This window comes from Strix uralensis, chromosome 3 (assembly GCF_047716275.1).
Source record: "Strix uralensis isolate ZFMK-TIS-50842 chromosome 3, bStrUra1, whole genome shotgun sequence".
NCBI classification, from domain to species: domain Eukaryota; kingdom Metazoa; phylum Chordata; class Aves; order Strigiformes; family Strigidae; genus Strix; species Strix uralensis.
Window position 1 is genome coordinate 103,127,964 of NC_133974.1, and position 27,773 is coordinate 103,155,736.

Consider the following 27,773-nt stretch of genomic DNA (forward strand, 5'->3'; position numbering starts at 1 on the left):
GATCCCTGCGCCGCCGGAGGAAATAGTCCCCGCTCCCCTGCGCCCCCGCCCTCCGGGGGAGCCCCGCGAGGCGGCGCCGGGTCCCCGACATCGGCGCGCGCGGAAATCCCTCCGCCGCGCCGCCGGCGCTCCGCCGGCATCCCCGCCCCCTCTGCTAGATCCGGCCGGGCCGGCGCGGAGGGATTCCCGGGGGCTGCGCGGCACCGGGGGAGGGGGAGCGCGGGGAGGCGGGGGGCGGTGTGAGGGGGGAGGAGGTGCCGGCGTCCGCGGCGGCCTGAGGGGGGGGCGGGGAGGGGGCAACATGGCGGCTCCGTATTAACTTCCCCCCCCCTCGGCAGCCCGCGCTGTCGCCGCTCTCCCCCGCTCCCCGCCCCCCAAGCCCTGACATGCCGGGCATGATGGAGAAGGGAGCGGAGCTCTTGGGGGGCAAGAGCCGGGCAGCCCCCAACGGCACCAAGAGCAGCAGCCCCTCCAACGGGCACTACTCGGAGCCGGAGAGCGGCGGTGGCGACAGTGGCGACGAGCACGGTGCGAGCCTGGGGCCGGCCCCGGGCCGCCCCGCCAGCGGGGGGAGGGGGGTGGCGGCGGAGGAGGAGGAGGCGGCGGCGGCGGCGGGAGGGGCGGCGAGCCGAGCCGAGCCGCCTCCCCCTTCCCCACGCCGGTATCGGGGCGGCGCGGCCACTGCTGCCGCCGCCGTTACTCCGCCGCCGCCGCGCGTCTGTACTGCGGCGGGCCGGGCCGCGGCCGGGGGGGGGGGGGGGGAGGGGGGGGGGGCGGGCGTGCGCGAGAGCGCGCGGCGCGGCCCCGCGGCTGCCGGGCGGCCCCGCGGTGCTTAACGATGGGGAGTGTCTCCCGGGAGCCGCCGCCGCCGCCGTCCCCATTGTTCCGCTGAAATAAACTCCCCCTTCCCCCCTCCGGCCCCCTCCCCGGCGGTCGTTGGGGCTTAATCCGCGGCGGTGGCGGCGGGCGGGGTGGCGGGGGGGGGAGGTGGCTTATTCCGCACGGCCGCGGCGAGGCGGCGGGGGCTCCCGGGCGGCGCGTCCGCCAGCCCGCCCGCCCGCCACACGGCGGTAGCCTGGGACGGCGCCCGCCCGCCCGCCGGCCCGGGGACAGCCAAGCCGTTAATTTCTCTCCCCCCTTTGCGTTGCAGATGTAGGAATGAGGGTCGGAGCGGAATACCAGGCGCGCATTCCTGACTTCGAGCCCGGTAAATCGCTTTTCGGCTGGAACCTGACATCTTGCCGCCGCCGTTCCCGGGCGGGAGGGATGGGTCGGGTGCCGGGGTGGGCTCGGCTCGGCGCTCTCCCGGCGGCGGGCTTGTATTTATTTGGCTTTCGAGCCTTTGTGTTGGCGATCCGGCGGCGGCGGCGGGAGGTTGGCAGGGGCAGCGTCTGCTGCCTGGGCACCCGGGGGCGGGGGGCATCGCGGGGGGAAATTTTCCCTTCATTATCAGCCGTATTATGTATATCCGGCGGGAGGCGGCGAAGCAGAAAAAGGTTGGATGTTTTGGGGTTTGTGTGTGTGGTGGTTTTTTTTTTTTCCCCCCCCTCCTTAAACCATAAGGTATATGATACGTTAATAAGGTGAGTTAAAAATCTTTGGCGAGGGGTGATGGATGTTGTCGGGCAGGGTGGGAAGTGATGCGCCCTGCCGGAAGCAGAGCAGACCTGGCTGCGTGCTGGAGGCGCTGGGTGGAAGATGCGCTTGGTGGGGAACTCCTGCCCCTGGTTTTGTGTGCTCTAGTAGCCTCGCTAGCCCCGCTGTTGCAGGCTGAGCTGCTCTCCTCCGCCTTCCTCACCCCCCCTCCACCCCCCCAGCCCCGCCCCGAGGAATACTGGGTACGCTTGCATAGCCTGGTACTCGGTTTTAGCAAGTTCATCGCTAGAATGCTGTCTTGCGTTACTACACTGAGCAGTGAGACCGTAGGAGCGTTTATCAGTTTTGCTGTAGTGGTCAGATGAAGCCTATCTACTTTCCTGTTCTCCAAACAGGCTCCATTGGTGTCAGATGATTTCCTACCGGAAGAGGATTGGGCCAGAGCTCCTCACATAGTGCCTCCTAAAGCTGGAGCGAGCCCCTCTTGATGGGCGCAAGTCCCCACAGGCCAAAGAAAAGGCCGGGAGAAAGAAAGGGGGAGGGTGGGATTAAATGGATGCATGATCTTGGCATAAGTGAATGCCTTTCCCCTAGAAAGGAGCGCGTAGTCTAGGGCTCTTTGTTAATAAGACTAACCGTTTGCACCCTTTATTTTTACATTGCCTACATAAAAATAAACATAAATAAAAATGATCATTTCTAAGGTGCGGCCTGGGCTTGTTTTTCCTACAGGCCACTTAAATTAGAAAAACACATAGTGTTTGTTTTTCTTTTGATTAAAAGAACTCTTCACCCCTTGTAGGGCAACTGAGGTTCTGTGGTTTTAATTTTGTAAACTATATATGCAATAGTATCATTGCGTTTGTAATTACAGAACTAATTTTATGCTCTCTTGTAACCAGACTTTTAGAGCTCCTAAGCGTTACTGGGGGGTGGAATTCAGCTGATGCTCCTTTCCCCAGTAATTGGGATTAAAATATACTCCTTCACTTTATCAATTTCCTTAATGATCTTTTAATCATTTTTAAGAAGTTTTGTGTAGGAGACATAATGTGTAGTATTCTTCTCAGTGTGTGTATTTTAATTGTTAGAGTAAGAAGATAGTTTTTTGGAACACCTAAGTCTTATAACATTTTTTTTAAAAAAAAAAAAAACCAAGAAAAGGTCCATAAAGTGTGAAAGTACAATACATTCTTACCATGTTATCAGAGTGGTTATCTGAGGAGATCTCAGCAAAATCTCATGCTTTCATGTTTGGGATTTTTCCTGATGAGTCTCAAGGCATTATTTCTTAGAGATGGAATAATGCTGGACAAAAAGCTCTTATCATAGCTACACTTAGAATAGTACTTTTTTTTTTTTTTTTTAGCAAATGATGTAACAGACACTCCATCATACTTACTGGTTTGCATATATGGACATAGGCACTATCTCAACTAACTTTAATGGTGTTTCTTCTTTTTGAGAGTTTACCAGACACGTTAAAATGTGTGTTTATTTACAGTACTCTGCTGGTTTTTTAAGCCACTTAAATAGGTGGGAGAAGGGAATCAATAACGGATGAAACTAGATAGAAGTCTAAGATACAAAGTCAGCCCTGTGGTACGCATGCCGAATACTAAAATGAGTAGAATAAATACCAGTCCTTTGGCCTCACTTAGCCTGTGTTGAAAAATATTTGTAAGCAATGCAGTACAACAGTATATTGAGGAATAAAACGTTCATTATTAAAGTTGTGTTAATAGGCATTTTTTTTAACCTGAGTTCATGTATAAAATGTTTTTTAAAGAAAAAGTGAATCAACTGTCAGTGTCTCTTTGAAGAAGTGGATTGTGGTTGGAAGCAACAATTAGGAGAAGTTAGTTTAAACATACTCTTTCTTACCCCTTCCCCCACCATCCCTTTTTTACAAGCAAGCCTTCAGGTAGAGGTGTAAGGGAAATAGCATTTTTAATTGTCACTAGATAGTACTGCAATGAGAGAAACTTTCTCACTGCAAAAAATGGTTTTAATAAAATAAAAATCCTCAATCTCCTTTCCTAATTTACTGAATTAATAAACCATCTCCTGCACTCCAGATTTGTCTCCTTCTGCTGGTTTTCCTTTATGTTCTTGAGGTGAAATTGTTTCTGCTTGTACTTTCTGACCCATCTATAGGTGTAGCAGGATGTTACAAAGCTAGTGTCCTTATGTTGTGGGCTGTTTGCATTCTCTTGGAAGGCATAGCGGAGAATGCCATCACTGGAGATGCACCATACTGTTGTGTCATCCGCACAGGAGAACTGCTACAGAAGATTTTTTTTTTTCTACTCAGATCTGGATTTCCCAAAGGCTTTAGTATGAATTTTGCTTACTTAATGCTGAAATACTTATTTCTCATTTACCCTCTTCTCGGAGGGGAGGGAGGTGCTGTCAAGAGGAATGTTTCATACCTTTTAAGATCTCTTATGGAATTCATTTCCATGTATGTCCTGTAACTTTTCTCGCTCTAGTCTTCCTATATGAAAATAGGCTTTCTTAAATTGAAATTATTAAATTATGTGGTGAGATGTATAAAATTTTGCATTTATTCTGTCATCTGTCTTCATATTCCCTGATTTTTTTGTTTATTTACTTACTTATTTTTCAGATTTCCAGTCCTTGATTTTAGAAATGTAGTTCTTCCCTCTGTTAGTTTCTGTGTTTTTGTTCTTACTCTCAAAGCTTAGTCTTAAACAGATGATGGTACTTTGTATGCTGGTAACCAATATAGTTTTAAATTGCTGTGCTGCCCCGTAATGCCCTTAAGTCTTGTGTGCTTCCAGATTTTAATTTTCCTCTCAGTACTTAGAGTTGTGTACAGAACTTCATCATCCACGTGTACCTAACTTCTAATGCTAAGCTGAAATTTAGAAAGTGTCAGTTTGCTGCTACAGTTTCTCTCTTCTGGAAGCAGTGGAGAGTGCCAGTGGGTCATCTTCAGCTAGCCTCATTTTCTAAGTGATATCGGCAGAGGAGTGCAGCAGCTGAAGCACAGAAACCTCTTCCAGAGTGGCTTGAATGTGGGGTTTTGGCAGGGGGAGGCTTGTTATACTCGACATGTAGCTCATGGTCTTTCTGTTCCTTACTGGCGTACAACTCTGCTCTTCTAGCATGCTTTGGTTAATATGTTGCCTGGTATTTCCAGCTGCTGTCCGTAATAAGAATGGCTCTTGCAGATAAAGACCATATTGCCCTTGAGAATCAACACAGCCTTTTTGGGGGGGGGGAGTGCTGCTCACTTGAATACTTGGGGCACACAGGACAAGAAGTGGTTCTCATAAAGGTAGTTCATGGTCCTGCATATGGGGATGGAGGGGTCCCTGTACTGTAGCTATGGACATCCTGTGTTGAGGACAGGACGCCTTCCTTTGGGCTACCTGTATGGTTTCCTTTTGTAGTGTGAATATGCCACCTGAACAGAAACAGTTGTCTAATTCCTGCTGGTGAAACAACTACTTAGAAAAGGGGTGTTCTGGTGGGAGCTGCTTGTCAGTCACGTGAGGCTGGCACCTCAGTAGGGGAGTGTCACTGCATACATGATCTCCTGCAAGTGCAAATGATAAGACTCTGAAACGAATTTTTTCACTTTAGTACTTGAATATTCAATACCTGATAATATCCATGATATCCACTTGTCTGCAGATGTCTGATCTTTTTTTTTTTTTTTTTTCTGGAAGGAAAAACAGGGTATACTCATGTTAAGTTTAGACATCTCTTGCTCACAATGTGAAATTCCGATGCATCCTCTAGTGGTCCTGTTTTCTCCCCATCTCTTAGTTAAAAGAGCAGAGTACAGAGTAGCGGCCATTTATTTGTGATAAAATCTGAGTAGTCGAGAGAAATGTTGTGCCTGTAACGTGTTTGCATTACTCTTCATGAAACATTGCGTTCCTAATGACTAAAAATGGCATGCTTTTTTGTTCTAAAGTAAAATGTTATATTAAGGAATTTGTTCTTATATACCAAAACCCGTTCAGAGTTTAGTACTGCTTATGACTTGAAACTGGTGCTCTGTGAATGTATGTACATTTTTAACTTGTTGCAGACTTTATGGTGCATTTAGGTTATCTGTCTTACACATCTCATTTTGGAAGATGCTTGAGTTCTTTTAGTTTTTCTAATTAACTGGGTTTCAAGTTCACAGTCATAATGGATCCAAAGATTGCAAAGATGATAGCAGATACAAAATGCTGCCAAACTGAAGAGGGAAGAGCAACAAAACATAGTACATAATTAGAAAGCACTAAGTTGTTCTCTTTTCCAAAGCATCGATTTGTTTTGTTTCCTTCAGTAAGGGGTAGAACCTAAATGTAAAGTGTGGAAGCTTAAAATGGAGTGAAAAGTTATTTGTTTCACTGAATAAAAAAATCTGTCCTTCTCCAAGAAGGATGCAAGGAAAGTTCCTCTGAGGGTGATTCCTCAAGGAATTCATACTGACAGAAGTGTAAATGCTCCAATTGTTGAGCAATGTCTTAGGAAGATAAACTGTTGTAAACAAATAGATTGTAAGAGCTTTATGTAGTAGCATACATTTGTAAAATACTCATGAAAAGTAACTTAGTTAATGCTTTTCTAGTATTGGGGAATCTTTTTTTACAGTGTGTTATCAAAAATCAAAGACTCTATGATTTAGTGCTTTGTACAAAGTTGCATCAGTATTGCATATATTGCTCTGTCCTGATAGGTTAGGTAACTCAGACTGCTTCCCTTGATACATCCAGCTGGAAGTGAAGCACAAACAAACAAACCCCCAAAAAAACCCAAACAAAAAAGATTACTTTTACACCTAACTACTTTCTACAGCTACACAATTTGATTGGCTATGAAAATCAAAACCAGAGAGATGAACAAAATTATTTCTGGCATCATTGTTCGTATGGTTCCTTGTTGAAAGGATCAGGGGTGGTGACTGTATTCTACCTCCTATCTCATAGTTGTTTTGTTTTAAGAAAGCCTAACAATACAGTAGATGCTGATACTCCTATGATAGTGATAAATGTTGAGTACTAATAGACAATCTAACTTCTGGAGGACTGTTGCAACACAAGTACCTCTAAATTTTGCATCCATGCAAACTTTAGCAATGCGCTTTAACGCTCCAATTGTGGAAACCAGGATCCTATCTGATATCCAGTTATGATTGAACCTTGTAAGAGTAATGTTCAAATTCAGCCATTCGGTGTCTCAAGGCGATAATGTGGAATTAATGATTTTTTTTTTTCCCTTCCCTTAGTAGCTGGGCTGGACTTCTTAATATGGTTGACTTTTATTTACTGTCCCATGAATAGTTCTCTAGATCGTATTTATAAATACTGAGACTTACTTGTTTTCTTACAGGTGCCACAAAATATACTGATAAAGATAATGGAGGGATGCTTGTATGGTCTCCATATCATAATATTCCAGATGCCAAGCGTAAGTCCTTCCCTGCTTAGGAATTTGGATGCTTAAGTATAACTAAATAATCGTTTCTGGTGTGCCTATTCATTCTTGATTTTACACACAGTGAAACTGCAGATTAGCAAGTTAAACACAAAGCTTCTCTTTTTTATTTGGAGAACTCTGGGGAAAGGAAAGATCACCTTCTCTTATTTTATAGTTAACTCTTTGTTTCAAATCACACTGCCTGTGTTGTATCATCATAGTGCCTGTGAAACCTTTAGTTATTGATAAAAGACCAAAACTTCTAAACATGAGGAACTTCCTACTCTAAATTTCTAGGAGAAAGAGTTGCAATGGATAAATTCAGAAAAAACGTGTTGAGGCCCAGTTCAAGGGGAAATTATTATTGCTGTCTTATCAGGAAAAACTGAGCATCTTCTTCCTTCAAAAGTGACCTGAAATACAGAAGTCATCTGACTAAATGTGATCAGTTGTCTGTTTAATCTAGTCTAAACCTGCCTTCTATGCTAGAATTTCCAGTATGTTATACAGGGGAGTAAACTTTAAGGATGCAGTCATGAGAACCTCGTCCTCAGGACAGTTTCTACCTGTTACCAGTAGTTAGAGGTTTGTGTCCCTCTACATTTGAGGGAACATCCCTTCTACTACTGCAGAACAGTTAGAAATAAAATACTCTACAACTATGATCATTAAACACTTTCTTCATTCCTTTAAAGTACGACTAACTGCTTCAGCAGTTCATGGCAAGGACATACCTGGTGCATTTGAATAATGAGGATATAATTATTTCTTTTTCTCGATCATGCTTACTTTCAACTACATTTGGTTGCTACTTAACTGGGAACTGTAGAACGTGAATGGGAAGAGTTTTATTTCTTTAAAAGTAGAAGAGTACCTGCTGAAGATCAAAACTTGCAGTTCTTAATTGCAAAATGATGGAAAGTATTCAGCTCAAAGCTGGCTGTAGTACGGCCAAATATGATTTCAAAAATGTGTTATTGTTGAATTTGACGTAATTATTGAATTTTCATATTCTCTATTGGAAACTGACCTCAAGCCAAGGTTAAAATTAATGTTGGTCAGTGAAAATTATATTAATATCGAGGATATGCATAATCATTGATCTAGGATGTCTTTACATTAATTTTTAACATGTTTGGGACTATGAACAGTAGAAGTAGTTCAATTTAAAATTAACCCAGGTGTCTGGACACCCCCCAGTGTGTCTGTGTTCTTAGGAGCGGGTTCCGAGAAGACATAGCCTTTCGATAACCAGCTAGTCTCTGATTTAAAGAAATAAATGATGAGCCTCTGTGGCTTTGTTGTAGTAAAAATGTGGGGAAAAAAGCATCTTTTTCATCGAGAATTAGTTTGTGTAAAAAGTTTATAAAATGAAATGTTGGATTAAAGACAGTGGGCTTAATTATTAAAAGCTATGAATATATTCAACGTTTTGGGGGAACTGGGCCTATGCAGTGTATTAAAGCATGGGAAGACTGTTTTCCCATGTTAGATGGCTAATTCTGTGTCGCCTTATAGCAGAACTAAAAGTACTAAAGAATAATTCTGACGTTGCTTTGTTACAGTGGATGAATATATAGCAATAGCAAAGGAAAAACATGGCTACAATGTGGAACAGGTAAGTGCTGTGAAATGAGAGTGCTCATTTAAAGGATTTTTTTATAGAAAAGTATAACACAACTCTTTTTTTTTTCCCTTGGTTACCATTAATTAACGCTGTTTCTCTTCAGGCACGGCAGCAAACACTGCAGTTAAATGGATCTGCATACAGTTGTGGTCTGGATTCTCTGCAAAAGATTGAGCTCTTTGTTTTCATGACATGCTCAGCTTGTAATGTGCACTTTTGAAAGGTTTGGTATGTTTCTTGATACACTGGGCATGTCATGCAATTGTGTGTGTATATTTAACTAAAGAATTTCTTAGGAAAGCAGCTTACAAATTTAATGTTTAATATTAGAATTCAAATGTGGTACAATTTTGAACCATTAATTGTGATAGGGACAGCACTGGAAAGGTTTCTTGCATTAAAAAAAGAGGAAAACCAACTTAGAGTGTTTTTTTAGTGGCAGGAAAACAGAATCAAACTCTAGGTTTGAGAGTAACAAACAAGTTCACTTTTTTTAATAAACTTCAGTCACTATCCCATAAAAAGTACAGGATAAAACTGCTGGTCTGCACTTAGTTAAATTGGTTAATTTATGAATAAAATTACAATAGATGTAAAAATGAGATTACCTGTTGCAAAAAAATGTTTGGTGTACAAGTGGAAACAAGTTGTATGATCAAGTTTTGGAGAATGGAAGCTCCTAACGGCAAAGACTTGTTAGTCAACTGCTATCTGAAAAAGAGGCTACCAGTGTTAAGATGTCCAGAATACGTGCAGTTTGGTGATGTTTGCTTATGGCTTGGCTTTTGTTAAAGGAGAGGGGGAACAGAGGCATCTCAAAATAAGTTTACAGAAAAGACTAATTTTTAATACAACTTCTACAAAATATCTGTAGTCTGGTTGCAGTGGAATAGAAATTATCTTTGCAAGAGGTGCTTGTCACTTGCCATTTTAACAAGAAAAGAGGTTTGCTATGTCCAGGTTATTAGAAGATGTGAAATCGGATTTGGAGAGCTGATGAACAACGTGATCATGCCTGCCTTGTATGGTTGAAACTGAGTGGGTTACATTTCCCAATTCCCGTGCCAGACTTGGCATCAAATCTGCCATTGGTTCTCTGGCAGAAAGTCTAATCAGCATAAAATTCTTTAAGAATATAGAGAAATGAAATTATGTAAGAAACTCTATTCAAATTTCCATTCCTTATTAGGTGCACATGACACTGAAGTGGCCATGCTGTTATTTGTGGATTGGAGTGTTGTAGAAAGACCACTCTCACTTTGAGCTTTCAGACTTGCATTTTGGATGGTCCTCTGCCTGCTGAAAAGTATTTTTTTCTTTTTTGAGTCAGCTGGTAATAAAGGCCTGAAGACCTATAAAGAACTGTAGGTGATACATGCTTGTAAAGGAAGAAAGCAGGTCAGATTTGAGCCTATCAGCTTAGTCCATGCTACTTCAGAATTACTGCTGCCATGCCAACCTTAAATTGTGTAGCTTTCATACCTTTAATAAAGTACAGATGTGCCCACTCTTCATACAGTCTCCAAAGAGAATTTTGTAACCTCTAGTTCATAGCCAATAAAATTGTAAATACATTTTGAGAAGGGGTTCTGATAGTCAAATTTTATTTTAAGTAAATAAATTACCTTTTTTTTTTAACTTGTATCAAATTTTAGAAAGTTGACTAAATCCAAAAAGGGACTGTTTCTTTTCAAAGGCTCTCGGCATGTTGTTCTGGCATAAACACAATATTGAGAAGTCCCTTGCGGATCTCCCTAACTTCACTCCTTTCCCTGATGAATGGACAGTTGAAGATAAAGTCCTATTTGAACAAGCATTTAGCTTTCATGGAAAGAGCTTTCACAGGATCCAGCAAATGGTAAAGTAATATTTTAATCAGAAGCGTTGAACAGTTCAGATGCGCTAAGAACAAAGGCTCCTGTTTGGCTAAAATTTCATGTTGATTTCTGTGTAAAAGCTTCAGGAACAACCTTGATTATAAGATTTAAGATAACTTCATTATGTCTCTTGGACCTGCGGCTTTTTACTCTAAGAAAAAAAGTCTTTCCCCCCTCCCTCTTTTTAAAAAATGTATACAAAATACATCCCTCCTTTCCATCTCATCCATATGTTTAAAATATTTGGGTAAAGGTGGTTGTAAATAGAGCAGAATTATGATCTTGGGTGGAATTTTAATTTTAAGAAGTATCAATATGTTAATGAATTCTTCTAGCTTCCAGACAAGACTATTGCAAGCCTTGTAAAATATTACTATTCTTGGAAAAAAACTCGCTCTAGGACAAGTTTGATGGATCGTCAGGCTCGAAAACTAGCTAATAGAAATAATCAAGGTGACAGGTAAGTTTTATATTCTTAAGTAGCTAACCAGAGACTGAAGCCTTTCTAGGTAGAGATGTCAGAATAATTTCCAGCCATTACATTTCAGCACGAACCATGCTTTTAGGTTTGAGCATCTGTGGTGATGTGTCTGCTTTTAGCAAGGGGTTTGGTATCTGTGCTTTAAGAACTATATCACTCCAGTTGGTGTGAGTTGTAATAACACACTTGAGTGCTTTAATGGATAACTGTATAAACAAGGATTTAAAAAAACCCTGAAGTCTGGGAATGTGGTTTAGAAATAATGCTTTATTTGAGAAGTCTAACCCTATATTATTGTGTGGGCAGGAGAGTGTTTTTGTGGATGTGGGGGTTTTCTGGGTGTTTTTGAACTAGAATGGAATTAAAACTCAAAGATCAACCACTGTAAAGAGCTGTAGCAATTAGAATGCCCAAGTACTGGTTTATAACAAAACTCTTTATGAAATCTAATTTTAGGAGACTTAGAACTGCTATCAGCCAAAGAGAATTAGAGCTCAAAATAGTTTTAAATTGTCTTGGATAGAAGGGAATGATGTTTCCCCTAGTTACTATAAAATTAAAATTATGTTGCACTTAGTATACTTGAGTATTAACTTGCACTTTTTAAAAAGTGATTTAATATGTTGAATGTATAAGTAACAATCTTGTTTATATTGGAAATTATGATTTTTACATCTATGGAAAACTGCCTAGCTAGATCAAAAGAGTCTATTTAATTATATGTTATTGAAAAGAACTCCTGAAATCTAAAATTCATATGCCTACTTAGTGACCCTGTAGCTGAAAAAATACAGAAGAAAATCAATTTGCTTCTAATACAGCATTTTGGTGTTGGTTTTTTTTTTTGTAATAACTAAAATTTTTTGTGGTGTTTTACATTCATTTATTCAGAAGTTATATTGTGTGAATGACTGGATTGGGCTCAACTAAACTAACTTATCTTTTAAATCTTTTCTCTTTGATTTGATTCAGCAGATTTCACTCCCCTCCCCCAAATTACTAGATCTTGAGTGCTTTGATGAAAAAGCAGTCCTGTGTTTTCCCATCTTACATTGTCCCCTTTAGCTCCCCAGAAACTTCAACAAGGGTTTATTCATCCATCTGCTGCAGTGGTTTGAAAACTGAGCTATTAAAACTAATGTGGCAAATAAAAGGTTGTTTCTAGCCTTGGTATATAGTTGACCATGTAAGTGTTCATGCTGGCACAAGTGATTGGATTGAAGAAAGGTGACACTAAATTTTTCGGCAGCAGTATCAGCACTGCTTAAAGTAATTTTGAAACTACAGTTTAGGATTTCTTGTTTATCATAATACTTATTAGAATTTAATAAACGAAATATGTTTGTAACAGTTCTCCTTTAAAAACTGCACGTAACTTTGAGATGCTATATACTTAGAGTAGATAATTCTGTTACCCTGATACATACTTATATTTGGGTTTAACAAAATAGATGAAATGACCAGCTTCTTATAATCTGTCCTCAGTGATGATGACGTAGAAGAAGCTCATCCAATGGATGGAAATGATAGTGATTATGATCCCAAAAAAGAAGCCAAAAAGGAGGTAACAGATAGCTTAACGGTGAATGTCAGTTTGTTTGTTTTCTGTCAGTGTGTCGCTGTGAAGCATATGACTTGTAGTAAAGAGATTTAGTTTGCAGCCTGCTGAAATCACATGGGTTTTAGGTGATCAAGATCTTGGCAACTTCTGATTGAAACCAAATTTTATCATATATTTTTGCCATTCTGTGGACATAAATGCGTCTCTCATTACCTTCACTATTTTCTGAGAGATCTTCAAGTTTTATAAGAGATGTATGCTACTGCTACCTGGTAAAACATTCCCCCTGCCTCTGTCTCGTTAATATGTTTACAGTTTTACTGGTTGTGCTTTATTGGAATGTAAATGTTTTCTTTGCATTTTAAAATTAAATTACATTTTTCCATGAATAACTCTTTTTGTTCTTTCAAAGCCACACTGAGGTTATGCATTTCAACTAATATGTGGCTTTACTGAGATGATTTCCACTAATAAATATAGAGAAAAACATTTTTGTCTTCTCTAATGAGCACTTACAGTTGGCTTTACAGATAAGTGCTGTGTTTGGAGTATGTTCAGGTTTTGAGTTTTTTGGGGGTTCTTTTAGTAAATATTAAGTTATTTATGAACAAGACTAGAAAAACACTAAGTGTAAATGTTTGATTGTTTCCTTGATCAACTTAATGCATTTATGATTTTCCTAAAACGGGACAGTTCATGCTGCTTGAGAATAAGAGGAGAGGTAGTGCAAAACCTCAACATCCCAATGAAGTGTTATCTAGGATTATTAATAAACTTTGCAGTTCTACCAAAAATGATGTTGAGTAAGAGACTGATAGGTTTAGATTCCATTCTCAGCTTTGCAGTGACCTTCAATGTATCCATTTAACTGCCGCAGGGGGGGAAGAAAAAAGGACAATTACAATTGCCCCTTTCTGTAAAAGAGTTTGAGATCTTAATTTTTTTTAACATGCCAGGGTATGTTTTTTAGAACTTGAAATGGCAGAAGGTCTAATAATGAACCTTTTACTTTTCATTCTGCTGTTGTAACGTTGTTCTTGCAATCTGTTGATTTGAGTTGCTGCCTAAGCCACTTCTAAATAGGGGCTATTTTTTTAAATTTACTTTCCTTGGTTATTGTTTGAATTGCTACATGCAGTCCAGAATGAAAGTAGTGTGTTCATAAACTCCTAGGAACAGGACAAATAGGTTTGCAGTTTCTGATGAGCTATTTGGATCTACATAAGATAATTTTGTGATCTGATATGTCTGGTGGGATTTACGTACTTTCACATCCTAAGCAAACTATAAACTGAGTAGGCTACTTGAACTCACAGAGCAGTGAAAGCTTTCTGTTATCAGAGAAAACTAAAACAAGTCAAACACTCTAGCTTGGCAGGACAAAAGCTTGAGTGAATATTTTAGCTTTAAATCCAGATTGAATAGACAGGAACTGCAATTTCATACTGAAAGAGCAATGCAGAACCAAAAAACAAATGGTATAAATAGGCCAGAAGTAAACTTAACCTTGGGATTTTTAGATGTCAGAGATGTAAGGCTCTGTATCAACTTTCCAAGGAAGAGCAAATATCTTAAGCGCTTTTAAGATGGCCTCTACGAAGTCTGCAGACTGGATTTAGACGTTATGTTAGCTGGGAAGAGAATGTGGCAGAAGGTCAAGCATAGTAGAGCAAAATACTGTTTGCTGATCTGTACTAATGCTACAGAACACAATAATAATGGCTGCTGCAATTTGTTTTATCTTCACTGTGATCAGATGACCACCTCCTCATAACCTGCGTGGATGCTAGCAGGGAGGAGCAGTAGGGAGCCGCTTGAAGTAGCGAAAAGCCTGAATCCCATCTCTGTTCTGGTACTAAGCATTGCTTTGAATTGGAAAATCCCTGCAGGGAAAGTCACTCTTGCTTCTCTACTCCTGGTCTGTGGGGAACCTACGCAGTTGCTCTATGGGAGTCACAGACATGCAGACTAGCTGTTGTGCAGCAACGCATCTTGAAGACAAAGTTGGAATTTTTAGATGTCCAAATGTATCAAAACAGCAGTTACAAAGAAGTCCATCTCCTCTTCGCTATCCCTTTCCACTTCAAAAAAGCAAACAGCAAAGGCTTAAGTTTGCTAAATTACATGGATTTTTATAATGACTGCAAAAATACATCCATCTTTTCCAAATTTCAAATCCTCTCCCAAAGCAAACAGCACTATCACTGTCCCTAGAGTGCCTGCAGCAGGGGAAACTGTCATCTTGAATTCTTGCCCATTCTGGTTGACTTTCTCTCGTTCTTCTTCCCTGATCTTCACCTGAACTCTTCATATCTGATCAGAAATAAATGTGTAAATTCACTGATTACTTAGTTTAAACATGTAATAAATATATTCTTTACCTTCTGCATACATAAAAGGTTCTTGATTTTTGCCCTCTTTTACAGTATTCACACTGTGATTTCTATACCATTTATTGTATTTTCAACCATGTTTAAAAAAAAAAGTTTTTAAAACTGACCTTTCTAAGAGTAATGCAGGCTTATCCTGCAAATGACTGGTATGCTCCATCAGCTCATCTGCAACACGTAGTTTGGATACTACATGCAGAGGAGGATGTTAGCTTAGGTTTTCTTTGTCATAAATATGACATTACAATGCTATGTGATACATTATTCTTTAATAAAGTTGTATAGAAGATACTGTTATTCTTTAATGATTTATTTCTTGTAAATTAAAGGGCAATAATGAGCAGCCTGTTCAGACCAGCAAAATAGGTCTGGGTAGAAGAGAGTATCAGAGCTTGCAGCATCGCCACCATTCTCAGCGTTCCAAATGCCGTCCACCAAAAGGCATGTACCTGACCCAGGAAGATGTGATAGCTGTTTCCTGTAGTCCCAATGCAGCCAACACAATTCTTAGACAGCTGGATATGGAACTAATCTCATTAAAGCGACAGGTACCATGGGTTATTGGTCTTGTTTTGTTTTCATCTCAGATTGTTCTGATTGTAATGATTTTGAAGATTATCTGTGAAGATTCTGAAACTTCTTTAATGTGAGTCTTCCTAACTTTGTTCCACAGTTATCACCAGAAATGCTGGACACTAGCTGACTAGCTATTCATTGGTTTTGGTTTTTATGTTCATCTGCTCTTGTGGATAATATGAAACAAGATGACTTCCTTTTAAAAAAAAAAAAGGGCGGTGGGGGGGAAGTATGGCATGAAAACAATGTTAAAGATTTGGGGACAGGAGAAAACTGAAGTCACATTTTATTTGATTTTTTTTCTTTAAACTTTGTTAAAAGTATTTGTGTGACAAGTGAGAATAAGACCAGTGAAGCAGAGGAAGTTATATTTGTTATGCTTAAAATTGTAGCTGTTTTTCTGGATGTCCTTCCCCACATACCATGAAAGTGGGGGGGGGGGGTGGGGTGTTGGGGGAAATCATGGGCTTAGTTATTTCTCTGTTTGCATTGATGAGCTTTCTATTTCTTACTAAATTTAGAAAAGCTTTGTAGTCTTCACCTTTAAGAGGACAATTGCCTGCATCCTTTGCATGAAGAAGTTAACTTTTAGCACTTAAAGTTGAAACACAGAATTTGTTCAACTTCTAAGAGTACAGCAGTATGTGCATGCTTGCTTTCTAGGAGCGATGGGGCTACAAAGTCAAGGCTTATCTCCTGGAATTTCTGTCTCCTTATAGACCACTAAGAGCTGCCATGTTGCAAAATCATGGAGTGAATAAAGGGTTTCATGGGGTTTTTGCTCCCTTGTATTCTTTTACAGGAGAAATATGCTTCTTTCTGTCACAGCAGGACTCGGGGGCTAAATAGCATAGGTGGGTTTCACTCTTTAGCCTAAGTGTAGGTGAGTTACAGCCTTGAGGTTGTGTTTCTCTTTTTTTCTTGCAGTGATCTCGGAGATGCAGCCTTTGGAATCTCCCACTGAGTTGTCTGCTTTTGTGTCCATACTTAAGAACACTTGTAATAGCTGTGCACCATAGTATGCAAAACTATTTTCTTATCTATGTTACATTATGTGCATCGCTGTCAGGTTTAAATGGTTAATAGATCTGTATATGTACGATTTGGAAGCTCTCTCCTTTTTATAGACTAAGATATTTTACTTCAATATTTTAAATAATTTCAAGAATCATCCTTAAAGGAAATCATGATGATCTGAGGTCAATAAAAAGCAGTCTGTCAGAAGGAACTAACTGGAAACATCTCATTTTATTTTTTTTTTTCCAAAGTGCTTTTTGGAGAAGGAAGAAGTTAATGTATACAGTACATCTCACTTAGATATCTAAGAATCAAGTTTTGTGTCTAGAATATTCTGCATTATTCTTCAAGAACATATGCATCATTATAAAAACTTGCTTGTTATGTCCTACTATTAATATTCCTGCAGACAAACTGTTCTTTTGAAAGACTGGTTTAAATATTTTTCTCTCCATAGTAAACTGTGCTGTATTTTTAAATTATTATTTTTTTAAACAGTTAAAAGTAGTGAAGCCTTAAACCGTAATATTTCTCTTTCTAACTTAGGAGGTACACTTGTGGCAATCCTAGTGAAGATATATGTGTAAAGTGACCAACTTTCTTTGTGGAGCTGATTAACTTTGTTGTTTTTGACCAAGGTTCAAAATGCTAAGCAAGTAAACAGTGCACTTAAACAGAAAATGGAAGGCGGGATTGAAGAATTCAAACCTCCTGAGGTAAATCAGAATAAATATTAGAACTTGTGGCCTTGCACTTACATTAGTGGGAAGCTACAGAAATGTGTTTTGCTGCAGCGTAGTGTTTGCATTTCAGCAGCAGCTTAAACAGGATCCATTGAATTACATGCAGGGGTGAGTGTGACTTCTTTACAAGAAATTAGTGGTAGGCTTTTTTATAACAACTGGCTGAAAAAGAAGCAGGAAAAAAATAAAATGGTCATGTCTGGTCATGACAATAGGGAGATGAAACTGAACCCTTATATATGGTTGGGGTTTTTTCTGATTAAAAGTAGATAATGTAGATTGCTAGCAGTAAATTCTGTGTTCCTGTGAGAACAGGACTATGTATACATTTGGGCATCTGAAGTGAATGATTTATTACTATTGAAGTTCCCTTTTTCCTTGTTTTAAAGGCTTGGATATGAAACATAACATGAATGCAAAACACTCCAGACACTAAGTCCTAATAGTTTAGATAAATGTAACTATAAATTCAAATTCTGTCTGCATAAAGATCATTAGCTTGTGTGTAAGTTATGATATAGCTCATATTAAGAACTGCAATAAAACAGTGAAAATAGAAAAACTATTGGTGTAGTTCTAAGCTCAAATCTTTAAATGCTGCTTCCTCTTCATGAAAGCAGTCTTAAACTATAAATTTACGACTTATAAGCAAGAAATTTTTGACTTATGTTACAAAATGTAGTGCAAGTAAAACACATTCTGATGCTCAGATGTTTTGTAGCTCTTGAAACATTTTAATGATCTTTGTGCCATTTTTCTAATTTTAATAGTCTAATCAGAAAATCAATGCCCGTTGGACCACAGAAGAGCAGCTTCTTGCAGTACAAGGTATGTTAATAGTAGTAGCGACTTGAAATCTGATGCAAAGGATTTGCAGAGGTACTTAGGCTTATGTTTGTATTTCCCTCTAATGAAAAGCTAAACTTTAGCTGGTCTCACAAGAAAGTCACAGGGAAAACAGCAAAACTAGTGAGAATATTTAGAGCATTCATTCAAGCAACATGACACTAGTCTTTCAATTACCCATATTAAATCTCAAATAGAAAAACTAAGCTGGGTTTAACAACTGTAGTAGTACCAAAAAGTCCCTTCAATCATCTTTTAAATCACCTTACATGAATTTCTCTAAAGTGGAAGACTGAAGTAATAGTTGAAGTAATAAAATTTGAAGCAAACACCTAAGATTTCTCTCCGTATTCATAAATTAGGAAAAAAGAGAAGTAAGACTGCTTTACAGTTACTTTTCTCTGTTCATGAGGGAATAGAAGAGCAGATATCTACTCAGTGGAGGCCTTTTAAGAGTCTGAAGCTGGATACGGGTACTTGACTAAGTATCTTACTGAAGAAAAAACATTTTCTAGTAGGCTATTGCTACAGCTAATTTGAAGTTATTTCATTTATATGAAGGAAAACTGTCTCTTGTTTTGCTTTAACATGCACTACCTAATCAAGGAACATGCAAGTGAAGTACCTGGAGAGCCTAACGCTGTCTTGAAGATACTATATATTGACTCACTTCTGTGCATCATCTTCTTTAAGATAATATAATCAGCTTGGTTATACACATCTGCTTTATTTCCCTCTATTCTTCACCTTTAAAATGAAAGACTGAATTTTAGTATAAAACCTTCAGTTGGATCAGGATATCAGTGTAAAATTGTCAGGTGTGCCATATCTGGTAGTTATTAGCCTGATGACTGAACCTAAAGTTAGGTTTATTTAGAAGTGTGAATGGAAATGCTGAAGAGCATGGTGTGTCTGAAGTCATGCCTGTCAACTTACATGCCTCAGACTGGGATTTGCATCTCCAAAGCATTTTCTAAGTTCATCCTCTCAGTATTGCTAACAAGCTCACTTTTTTTTATTTTGTTCCCAAATGCAACTGAAGGAGATGCCTGTCTTTAATATCATAGTCTAGTAAGTAGATTGCTTGCTGGAGAAGTGGGGAAAATCCAGGTTCACTGTGTTTGCCTTAGCATTAAAGGATTCAAACCGTCTTGCTTTTCATAGTTTAGTTATTAGAGCTCTCAGTAAGCATCAGTTTGGGAAGCAATAAGAATGCATTCAGCTTTTGTTAAGCTATGGCACTACATGACTGACAAAGTAAATAATAAAACTTGAGTGTGGGCAAGGAAGAATGACGGTTAGTGATGACTCCCTGGAGAGGAGTTCTAGTCTTCTGGTCTCTTCTCTAGGGAATGTTCTGTGTTTTATAAAGGTAGTCAGCCTCAATACTTAAGGGTGGGGTGAGAAATCGGGCCTTCTGGAAGAAGCCCGTTTTTCTTGAATTTACAAGTGCTTCTTACATGTATTGTTTCCTTTTTAGTCCCCTTCCTTTGCCACTGTATAACATGGAGATGGTAGAGAACTTCAATGCCAGGAACAAAGTATTCTTACTATCCCTCCCTTACCTACTGCCTGGTAGTAGTCTCCCTCCTGGAATGAGAGTGCTGTAGGTATTAACCTCCCATCCCTCAGGCTAAGGACCCCGGTCTCTTGCTTCAAAACAATTGCTTGAGCTAGTAGACTTATGCGTGAAGGAGCCATGCTGTCTTTTTCCCTGGCTCTGTTTTTAGAAGAAGGTAGCCCTGGTTGCTGTACTAAAAGCTACCGTAATGCATGTTAGGCTTGAGCTTAGAAGTTGACTTGAGCATGGGGACATTTGGTTTGTACATTTAAAATAGATTTATTTCATCAAATGTACTGATACATTTTGGCATGTGCTTTTAGTAATTTCACAGAAATCATAAGCATTAAGCAGGTAGGTGGCACTTCTGTGATTTGTTCACTTGAATTCAGACATTGAATCCAGCCGTGGAAATCATAAAAATAATCTGCAGGAATATAATTTTGGTACTGTTTTTCCTAAACATGAAAAAAACCTCTTGTTATCTGTGGGCTAATCTCACAAGATTGGCAGTAGTTGAAGAGGAGGTAATGAAAAAACCCACCTTAAAATAGAACTCTGTGTGTAATCTTAAAAGCAGTGTGGCTCCCTGCAGTGGACTTGTGGGCTCGGATTTACGATCTCTGAGGTGATATTTTGCAGTATAATTTATCAGGTTACTGTTCAATTTTGAATAGTTACTGAATGTAATGGGCCAGTTCATCACTTCAGGTGTTCTTAAGTTACAAACTTTTTTTATGTATAGAGATGTATAAACACGATCATCTTTCCAAACTAAGATCTCAGCCATATGAAAATTGTAGTTGCAAAAATGTTCTAAGACTTGTTCAAAACAACAAAACTTTAACTGAAAAGCAGTGCATGAGTTTCATAGCATTGCAGTGGAAAACAGTTGGGACAACCAGGATCTAACTCTGTGTAAGGTAGTTGCCAGGAGCATTGTAATCCCATCACTGTGAAACTGCAGCTCTCCTAACCCAGAGGTTACCATTAACTATTTCTGCCTCATTGTCGTACTGTATTATATTGCTTTGGACCCAGGCTAATGTTTTGTGTGCCTCTCAGTGTTTGCAGTGCTGCACAACATTAAGCAGCATAGACAGCATCAAACTTGGATTTACGAGTTTCTCCGAGTTAGACATTTAAGATGAAACATTGTAATAGCGAGCATGCATATATTCAAGTGCACCTTTGCAACTGGGCAAAGGTTTGAAGAGCTTGAAGGATTCCCACGATCAGGGCTACTTTCAGATGAGCCAGGAGAAAGACATTCATACATGTGAAGTGAGGCTATGCAGTCATCTTTTTTTGAACTTCACTTTCAGCAACCTAATAAAATTATTCTTACTGAATAACAGATTAAACACTTTAGAAATAATTTGGGCAGTGTTTAGGACAGAATGTGTATAAGGATGTGTAAGTAATGTGCACATGATTTGAAAGGGATGATGGGTTGGCATCAACTCTTACAGGTATGCAGCACCTTATGCATAAAAATTTCATAAACACGTATTGAACTTTCTGTGTTTCTGATGCAGCTTAAAAGGATTTTAGTATGTCATTGTGTAGAAGTTGTTGTGGTGATGATAGAGCAGTACTAAATGACACTCTGAAAAGAATCCAAAAAGAGTGGTGCTGTGTGTAGCTAAACTAAGGAAATCTTATTTTCTTTAGCTATTTCTTATAGTTGGGCTCTCAGTGAAGGCAAGATAGACTGTTTTCAAGCTGTTTGCTTGGAAATAGGCATTGCGACCTTATTGTTGACAACTTTAGCTGAAGTTAGCTAACAGGCTCCGTTGTTTTGCAGATTAAGGGGAAGGAAGAAGTATAGACAGCATAGCAACAGAAAAGGCTGAAATCACTAAAAGTCTGAATTAGGTTTCAAACAAAAATGTGCTTTGTTCTGCTGGGCACTTTGTTCACTTGATTAATTGTACAGGATGTTAGATATGTTGCAGCGGCCATTTAATGATCATTATAAGTTAGTAAGGGTGGTAATGGTAGGGCAATCAAAGAATATTAAAACACTGGAGGGAGCACTCAGCGGGCACACACAGCTTTTAAGGAGTATAGCTCATACCTTTGTACAACTGATAAAGCACAGAGCCAAATCCCTGTCTTTGCCTAGATACATGCCCTCCCACATGGCTCTGCTAGGTCCCTTTGTTTTTTTTCTAAGGTTCTTGCAGTCAGGATGGTTGCATTCTTTCATATGCCCCAGAAAAGATCTTAATTAATGTAGCTGGGTTTTTGACAGTTGAAGCATCAGCTTCAGCTACAGAAATTGTTACTGTCCTGGAGCTGAACTTTTCTCTTAAATTGCAGTGAGTGTACATTAGCACAGCAGAAGTGCCTGTTAACGAAGGGAGTAGAAAAAAGCAGAACAAGCTGATGGTCATACTCTTCACAATTAAGTTGAAAAGGAACATAGCTTTCAGATTTGAAACAACTCTCATTTTCTGAATTCTTTGCTTCACTTTCTGAAGTGAGGCATGAAATCAGGCATAAATTTCTTACCCTGTAATGAGACAGAGTGCCTGTCCTCTAAGCACTGTAATATGTTCTGAATGAGTTTAGTTATCAGGAGCTTCACAGAAGAAGTCAAATTGTAATTCATTCATGCATAGCCGAGAGCAAAAAATTAGTCTTCTGTTTACTCAGTCTGGAATAAAACTGTTTTATTTCTTTTAGTCTCCAAACTTTTGGACACTTGTGATTAAAAATATACTTTGTGCAGCCAAAAGCTGTGTTCTAGGATGCTGGAGAGTTAGAGGATTTTTTCTTAAGCAGGAGGGAGGAGGAACTAGACACATACCCTAAATACAACTGGGAAAAAATCAATAAACTTTAGGTTATAATTCCAATTTTAGGTTAAAAACTATGGAATGTTATACTCAAGGGGTTTTTTTGTGTGTGTTATGTGCTGTTATATGCAGATGTGGTTTTAGAACTTTAAAAAGTACATGTCGGGATTTTCTTGTGAAGTATTTTCTTGTGAAGTGCTTGTAAACAAAGTCCTTTTGATGTCAATATGAAAATGAATGAAAAGAACGATACAGAGATCTTCTGTCATGCTGCTTCTTGCTGGAGGATTTGATGCTGGAGGCTTGCGCTGGGTTGTCTTATAACAGACACCAATAGCTTATATTTACTTACATTCCCAGGGTGATTGTCCCAAAACCACAGATTCTTCTACCCAGCTCACATGGTAAATGAAAGCTTTAAAAAGACTTTGTCAGGTGAATGCTTGCCAGTTGCTCTTCGTAGCCTCGCTAGAGCATGTCACAAGTGCAGGAATGAGCAGTATATCGTGACTTATGGAACTGTGCCCCCCTGTTCTGCCCTGTGCGTGGTCCAGTTGCTACTGCCCTCTGCCACTCCTGCTGCACAGGTTGTGGGCAAAGAAACATCTGCATGCAGCTGGCACGGAGGGAACCTGTAGAAGCTGTCAATGTTTGTCACTTGATGTTTCTAGTGTTATACTCTGTTTGCAGCTACACACACATGTTCAGTCACCTTCCCTCTCCTGTCTTGAACTTGTCTCGGGCTTCTGCCCTTACTGCAACCACACTGAAGGATCTACTTTTATTTGTCAGAGGCCAGATCTCTGTGGTTTTAGGTTGGGAGGCTTGGTGAGTAAGCCAGGATCTCTTAAGAAGAGTGGGTAATGACCTTTAAATAAAGTTCTTGATTTGTATGTTGATAGCTGTGCAATTAAAAATTATTTTGTTTTAATGGAAATTGAGGCCTTCTCCTAATTGAGAAGTCCTCCTAATTAGCGAGTCCTTGGTTTGCAGGTCCCATAGGTTCTCTCTATAAATACATCACACGTAGCTGTGTCTGACTGATTCTTCACAGCTATGTTATTTACTTTGCCTTCCAGGTGTCCGAAAATATGGTAAAGATTTTCAAGCTATTGCAGATGTAATTGGCAACAAGACTGTTGGCCAAGTGAAGAACTTCTTTGTAAACTACAGGCGTCGGTTTAACTTAGAGGAGGTATTGCAGGAATGGGAAGCGGAACAAGGAACCCTGGCTTCTAATGGTGATGCTTCTGCTTTAGGGGAGGACACAAAAAATACTTCTAATGTGCCATCAGGAAAGAGCACTGATGAAGAAGATGAGGTGTGTTTTGTGTACCAGAAATAAGTAAGCATGGGTTGAGGAACAGCATTTTATTTAGTGATATAATGTAAGGTTAACTGGTGTGGAGTGGCAAACCGCATTCTAAAGAATGATGATGAGCTTGCATAGAACTTCAGCCAATGTCGTTAACCAGCTGGGAGCAGGACTGCACCTTTCATAGTGACGATCACGTTACTGTTTTATTGTTAAGATACACTTCTTGTTCTAGAAGAAGACTCTTGCTTCGTAAATATTTTTAGTTCTGCTGTCTATAATATTTTGGTTGGTGATTTCTTTTCAGTAACTTCTCAGTTTTTTGGTTTGTTTTTTTAAATGCTGTTTCCTGTGTAGTGGACAGTGGCAGCCCAACTGCATCGCGTTCTGGCTGGGATGGCTGTTCACGCAGTCTTGTCTTTGTCCTTTGTGCAGGCACAAAGCACTCCGGCCCCTCAGTGTTTAGGCCCTTCACCTCCAGCACAGGCATCTGCTCCAGCACCTACCGCTCCCATGGCAACTTTAAATCAGCCGCCCCCGTTACTTCGTCCAGCGCTTCCTGCTGCTCCTGCTCTCCATCGTCAGCCTCCGCCACTTCAACAGCAGGCGCGATTTATTCAGCCAAGGCCGACTCTAAATCAGCCTCCCCCACCACTCATCCGCCCAGCTAATTCCATGCCTCCTCGTCTAAACCCAAGGCCAGTGTTAACCACGGTTAGCGGCCAGCAACCACCCTCACTTATTGGAATTCAGACAGAATCTCAGTCCACTCTGCACTGAAGAAATAAAGCAGAATTATGCTAACTCCTACATTTGAAAAATTGTATCAATGTACTTTTTTTTTTTCCAAATAATGAAGGGGAGAAAAGAGCAAGCCTTCACAGGTATCAGACCAGTTTTACAGAGGAGCAAGCTAATAACTAGAAATGGAACCACGTGAATGACCACCTGTATAAAAATATTTTTATGTCAAAGACTTGTACAGCAGAACAATGCCTACAATACAGCCCTCCTCTATATGAATAACTGTTGAAGGAAGCTAACTTCTTAAATGAATAAATGTTCAACACACCAAGATTTTGTTTAACTGATTTTTACTCTATTTATTTTATTACAGTTCTTTGTAGTCAAGCATCTAACTACAGGAAAGTAGTTTGGCAAATCTAGGAATAGATAATATTGTAGGAGACTTAAATGTAGCATTGGGGTTTTTTGTGTGTGTGAATTATTTCTTTTTTTTTACCTTTTAGTGGAAAAAAAAAATGGCCTTAGGTTCAGAATTTTTGGCCCTGTTTAGATAACAGTAGAAGCATTTCACGCACTTGTAAAATGTAGGTGTTTCTTCTCTTCGTGTTTTTCCCAGAACAATATTTCTTGTTTGAAAAGATACCATCTTATTAAATACTCCTCTGAAAGAGTATTCTGAAGACTCAATGAGCTGTTGTACCAAACTTACTAAATCTCACATGTGTTCTACTCATAGAAATTAACTGAAAACAGGAGTCTAGTTTCCTGTGGCAGTATATCTTGTGGGCTGGGGTGGAGAGAGGCAGCAACTTCCACCACCCAGGGGGATGACAGGAGAGGAACCATATAGCAAGAAATTTAATTTGTTATTCCACTGATTCTTCTAATTTAAGTACAGTAGAGTTTCATTCCTCTGAGAATGGCTGTCTGCAGTTCGTGTATGTTAGATCATTGGTATGTTGCCTGAGAATTCATGAGGGAAGTGTAGAGGCTAATGGTGGTAGTAGAATATTGTGGCAGTAGAGTTACCTGCTGCTAGCCCAGTCTTACTGTTAAATGATTATCTCTGATTTTTGCTATTTCTGGCAGAGTTGATTAGCTGGGTTGAGGCTATCCTGGGGTTTTTTTGTTTGCTCTGTTTTATTGACTAAGTAAAATCTGCATTTGGGTATTAATTATTGCTTCCAAATTTTAGGAGAGTGAAAGGTTTTCTTTCCACTGTATTCTTGTCTGAAACCTTGATTTATGCCCAGCAGTGTTTTGGGGGTGGGTTTTTTTTAGTTTGTTTTAAAAAAGTCGATGCCTCTACCCTCCAAGTAAACCAGGCTGCAAATTTGAGTAGCACTGTTTGTGTGATCTGAATCAAGCTATCAAAAAATACTGCATTCTTGACTATGTAATAACATGTGTTGACTGCCATATTATTTAGAAAATTATTTTTGCTTATAGCTGAAATGGTGTTTGAAAATCCTTTTAAATCCATTCTGTTACTAACTAGATTTGCCCTTGACTAAAATGAAACTTTTTTTGAAAATGGAATGTGCTCTTCTTAGGCTTTTTCACAGATAAATTGGACAGTTTAGCAGCTGACTAAGGTCTCTTTTAATGTGCAAAGGGAAGTTCTTACAGCATCAGATCCTGTTTAATTTGTAAATCTAGTATTAAAGTCTGGTAGTTGTGGCCTGAATTGCAATCAAGGTGTTGACCTTTATGGTTTAGTTCTTCATTTAAAAATATTTTCAGATCAAACTTGAGAGATTTTCCAAACAGCTTTCACTGGTGTGCTGAGGTCTTTTACAAAAGGTCCTTTTGCAGCCAAGTAGATGCTTAGCCACTACGTGAGCATCAGATGACCTCTCGTCTAAGAAAAGCAGCATTGTAAAAAAAGCACCAGGGAATTCATGGTCACTGAAACTTGTGTTCTGGGAGTCATAAGTGTCCCCTCACCAGCTACACACAAATCTGGCTGCTCTCCAGACTTTAAAACCGATACAAAACTAATCTGGTACATTTGACATCCTAAGTATCTCAGTTTAATTGTTAACAGTGATAACATGCATCTTCAGGATTTCTTTTTTACTTTTTAGCATTGAGTCTCCCAGGTGTGTGTATTGTACCTTTGCTAATTTTTGTCTTGTCTCTTGTCGATAGACTTCAGTATGCAGAATGTTGGGTGTTGCAGTACAGTTGGCCACCACCAACTGCTATAAAACTGTTCAGTACATTGTAATTCCGTTTAATCTTGTTTAAATATTCTATAACTGGGCAAAGGTGCTGTATTTGAAGGGGGGAGGGAGGGTCAGAGATAGGTAGTATTTCTTAATTTACATACACTGTAGCACACAGTAGGGAACTCCTAGCATTTGTAGTACTAAATAAGTATGTACATAGCAAAATGTCTTTATTGTGTGCTTTGCAGAATATGTGCATACAGTTTGCACGTCCTGTTTTGGGGAGTAGGGTTTGTTTTAAGCAGTGTTTGCCTGGAGAGTGATATGCTTGCTGCTTAATCAAAGGATTAAAGTTTCAAAGAAATCTGTGTCTTCTATTTTTATGTACCTTGTAATGGTCTAATATGTTAGGGCCCTTATACTGTGATTCTCTTCTAAATTCATTTATATTTTTTTAAGAATTAGAAATAAAATTATACAATGGTGTTGATTTCAGTGGGGAATTTCTTTTGCCATATCTAGTCTCCTGTTTTGTAATGTAGTAATGAACTCTGACTTCAAGGTTGGCTTAATTTTGTCACTTTAAAAAATGTAAAATGTTTGCACACTAAAGTTTGGCAGAGAACGTGTATCCTACATTGTTCAAAGCTAATGTAACTACAGCTTTTTGTACAGTTTATTTTAGTTAATAAAGCAAAACGGTACTAAAAAATGACAGATTTTCCAAATGCAAGGCATAATCTGAACGACATGTCTTCTAGGAACAACACTTGCAAAATACGGATGTACAAGAACTATCAGATTTAATTGTTGCACTTTAAATCAGAATGGGTATGAAGTCAAGCAGGTATTTCTGCATTAATAAAACAATCACTAAACATTGCACATCATAGTAAAGCAGTTTAATTTTGTCTTACAGTTGGTTGTGAGCAAAAGGAATTAGTTACATTTGTCCTTAGGTTTTTGTTCATCTTTATATTGTTGGGATTTTTCTTAAATCATACAGTATTTATTCT

At 39.4% G+C, this 27,773-nt stretch overlaps 1 protein-coding gene across 6 annotated transcripts; it reads left to right on the forward strand.

Annotated features, from left to right (window-relative positions):
- Positions 1-246: 246 nt before the first annotated feature.
- Positions 247-27,642, forward strand: RCOR3 (REST corepressor 3). 6 transcript variants are annotated; one of them, XM_074863646.1, is made up of 12 exons: positions 247-528; positions 1,151-1,207; positions 6,955-7,032; positions 8,607-8,659; positions 10,365-10,526; positions 10,881-11,005; positions 12,512-12,608; positions 15,307-15,525; positions 17,209-17,286; positions 18,084-18,141; positions 23,604-23,845; positions 24,275-27,642. In XM_074863646.1, the coding sequence occupies exons 1-12, from the start codon at positions 387-389 to the stop codon at positions 24,617-24,619; spliced, it is 1,656 nt and encodes a 551-aa protein (XP_074719747.1). In that variant the 5' UTR covers positions 247-386; the 3' UTR covers positions 24,620-27,642. The 6 variants fall into 6 exon arrangements, with proteins under 6 accessions (XP_074719747.1, XP_074719748.1, XP_074719751.1 ...); XM_074863647.1 differs by having other exon boundaries at positions 12,512-12,590; XM_074863650.1 differs by lacking the exon at positions 23,604-23,845.
- The last annotated feature ends 131 nt before the right edge of the window (positions 27,643-27,773 follow it).

Coding starts and splice junctions, on each gene's coding strand:
- RCOR3 (XM_074863646.1), top strand. CDS start 387: ATGCCGGGCATGATGGAGAAGGGAGCGGAGCTCTTGGGGGGCAAGAGC. Junction 12,609..15,306: donor AGGTAACAGATAGCTTAACG/GTGAATGTCAGT, acceptor TGTAAATTAAAG/GGCAATAATGAGCAGCCTGT. Junction 23,846..24,274: donor GCACTGATGAAGAAGATGAG/GTGTGTTTTGTG, acceptor TCCTTTGTGCAG/GCACAAAGCACTCCGGCCCC.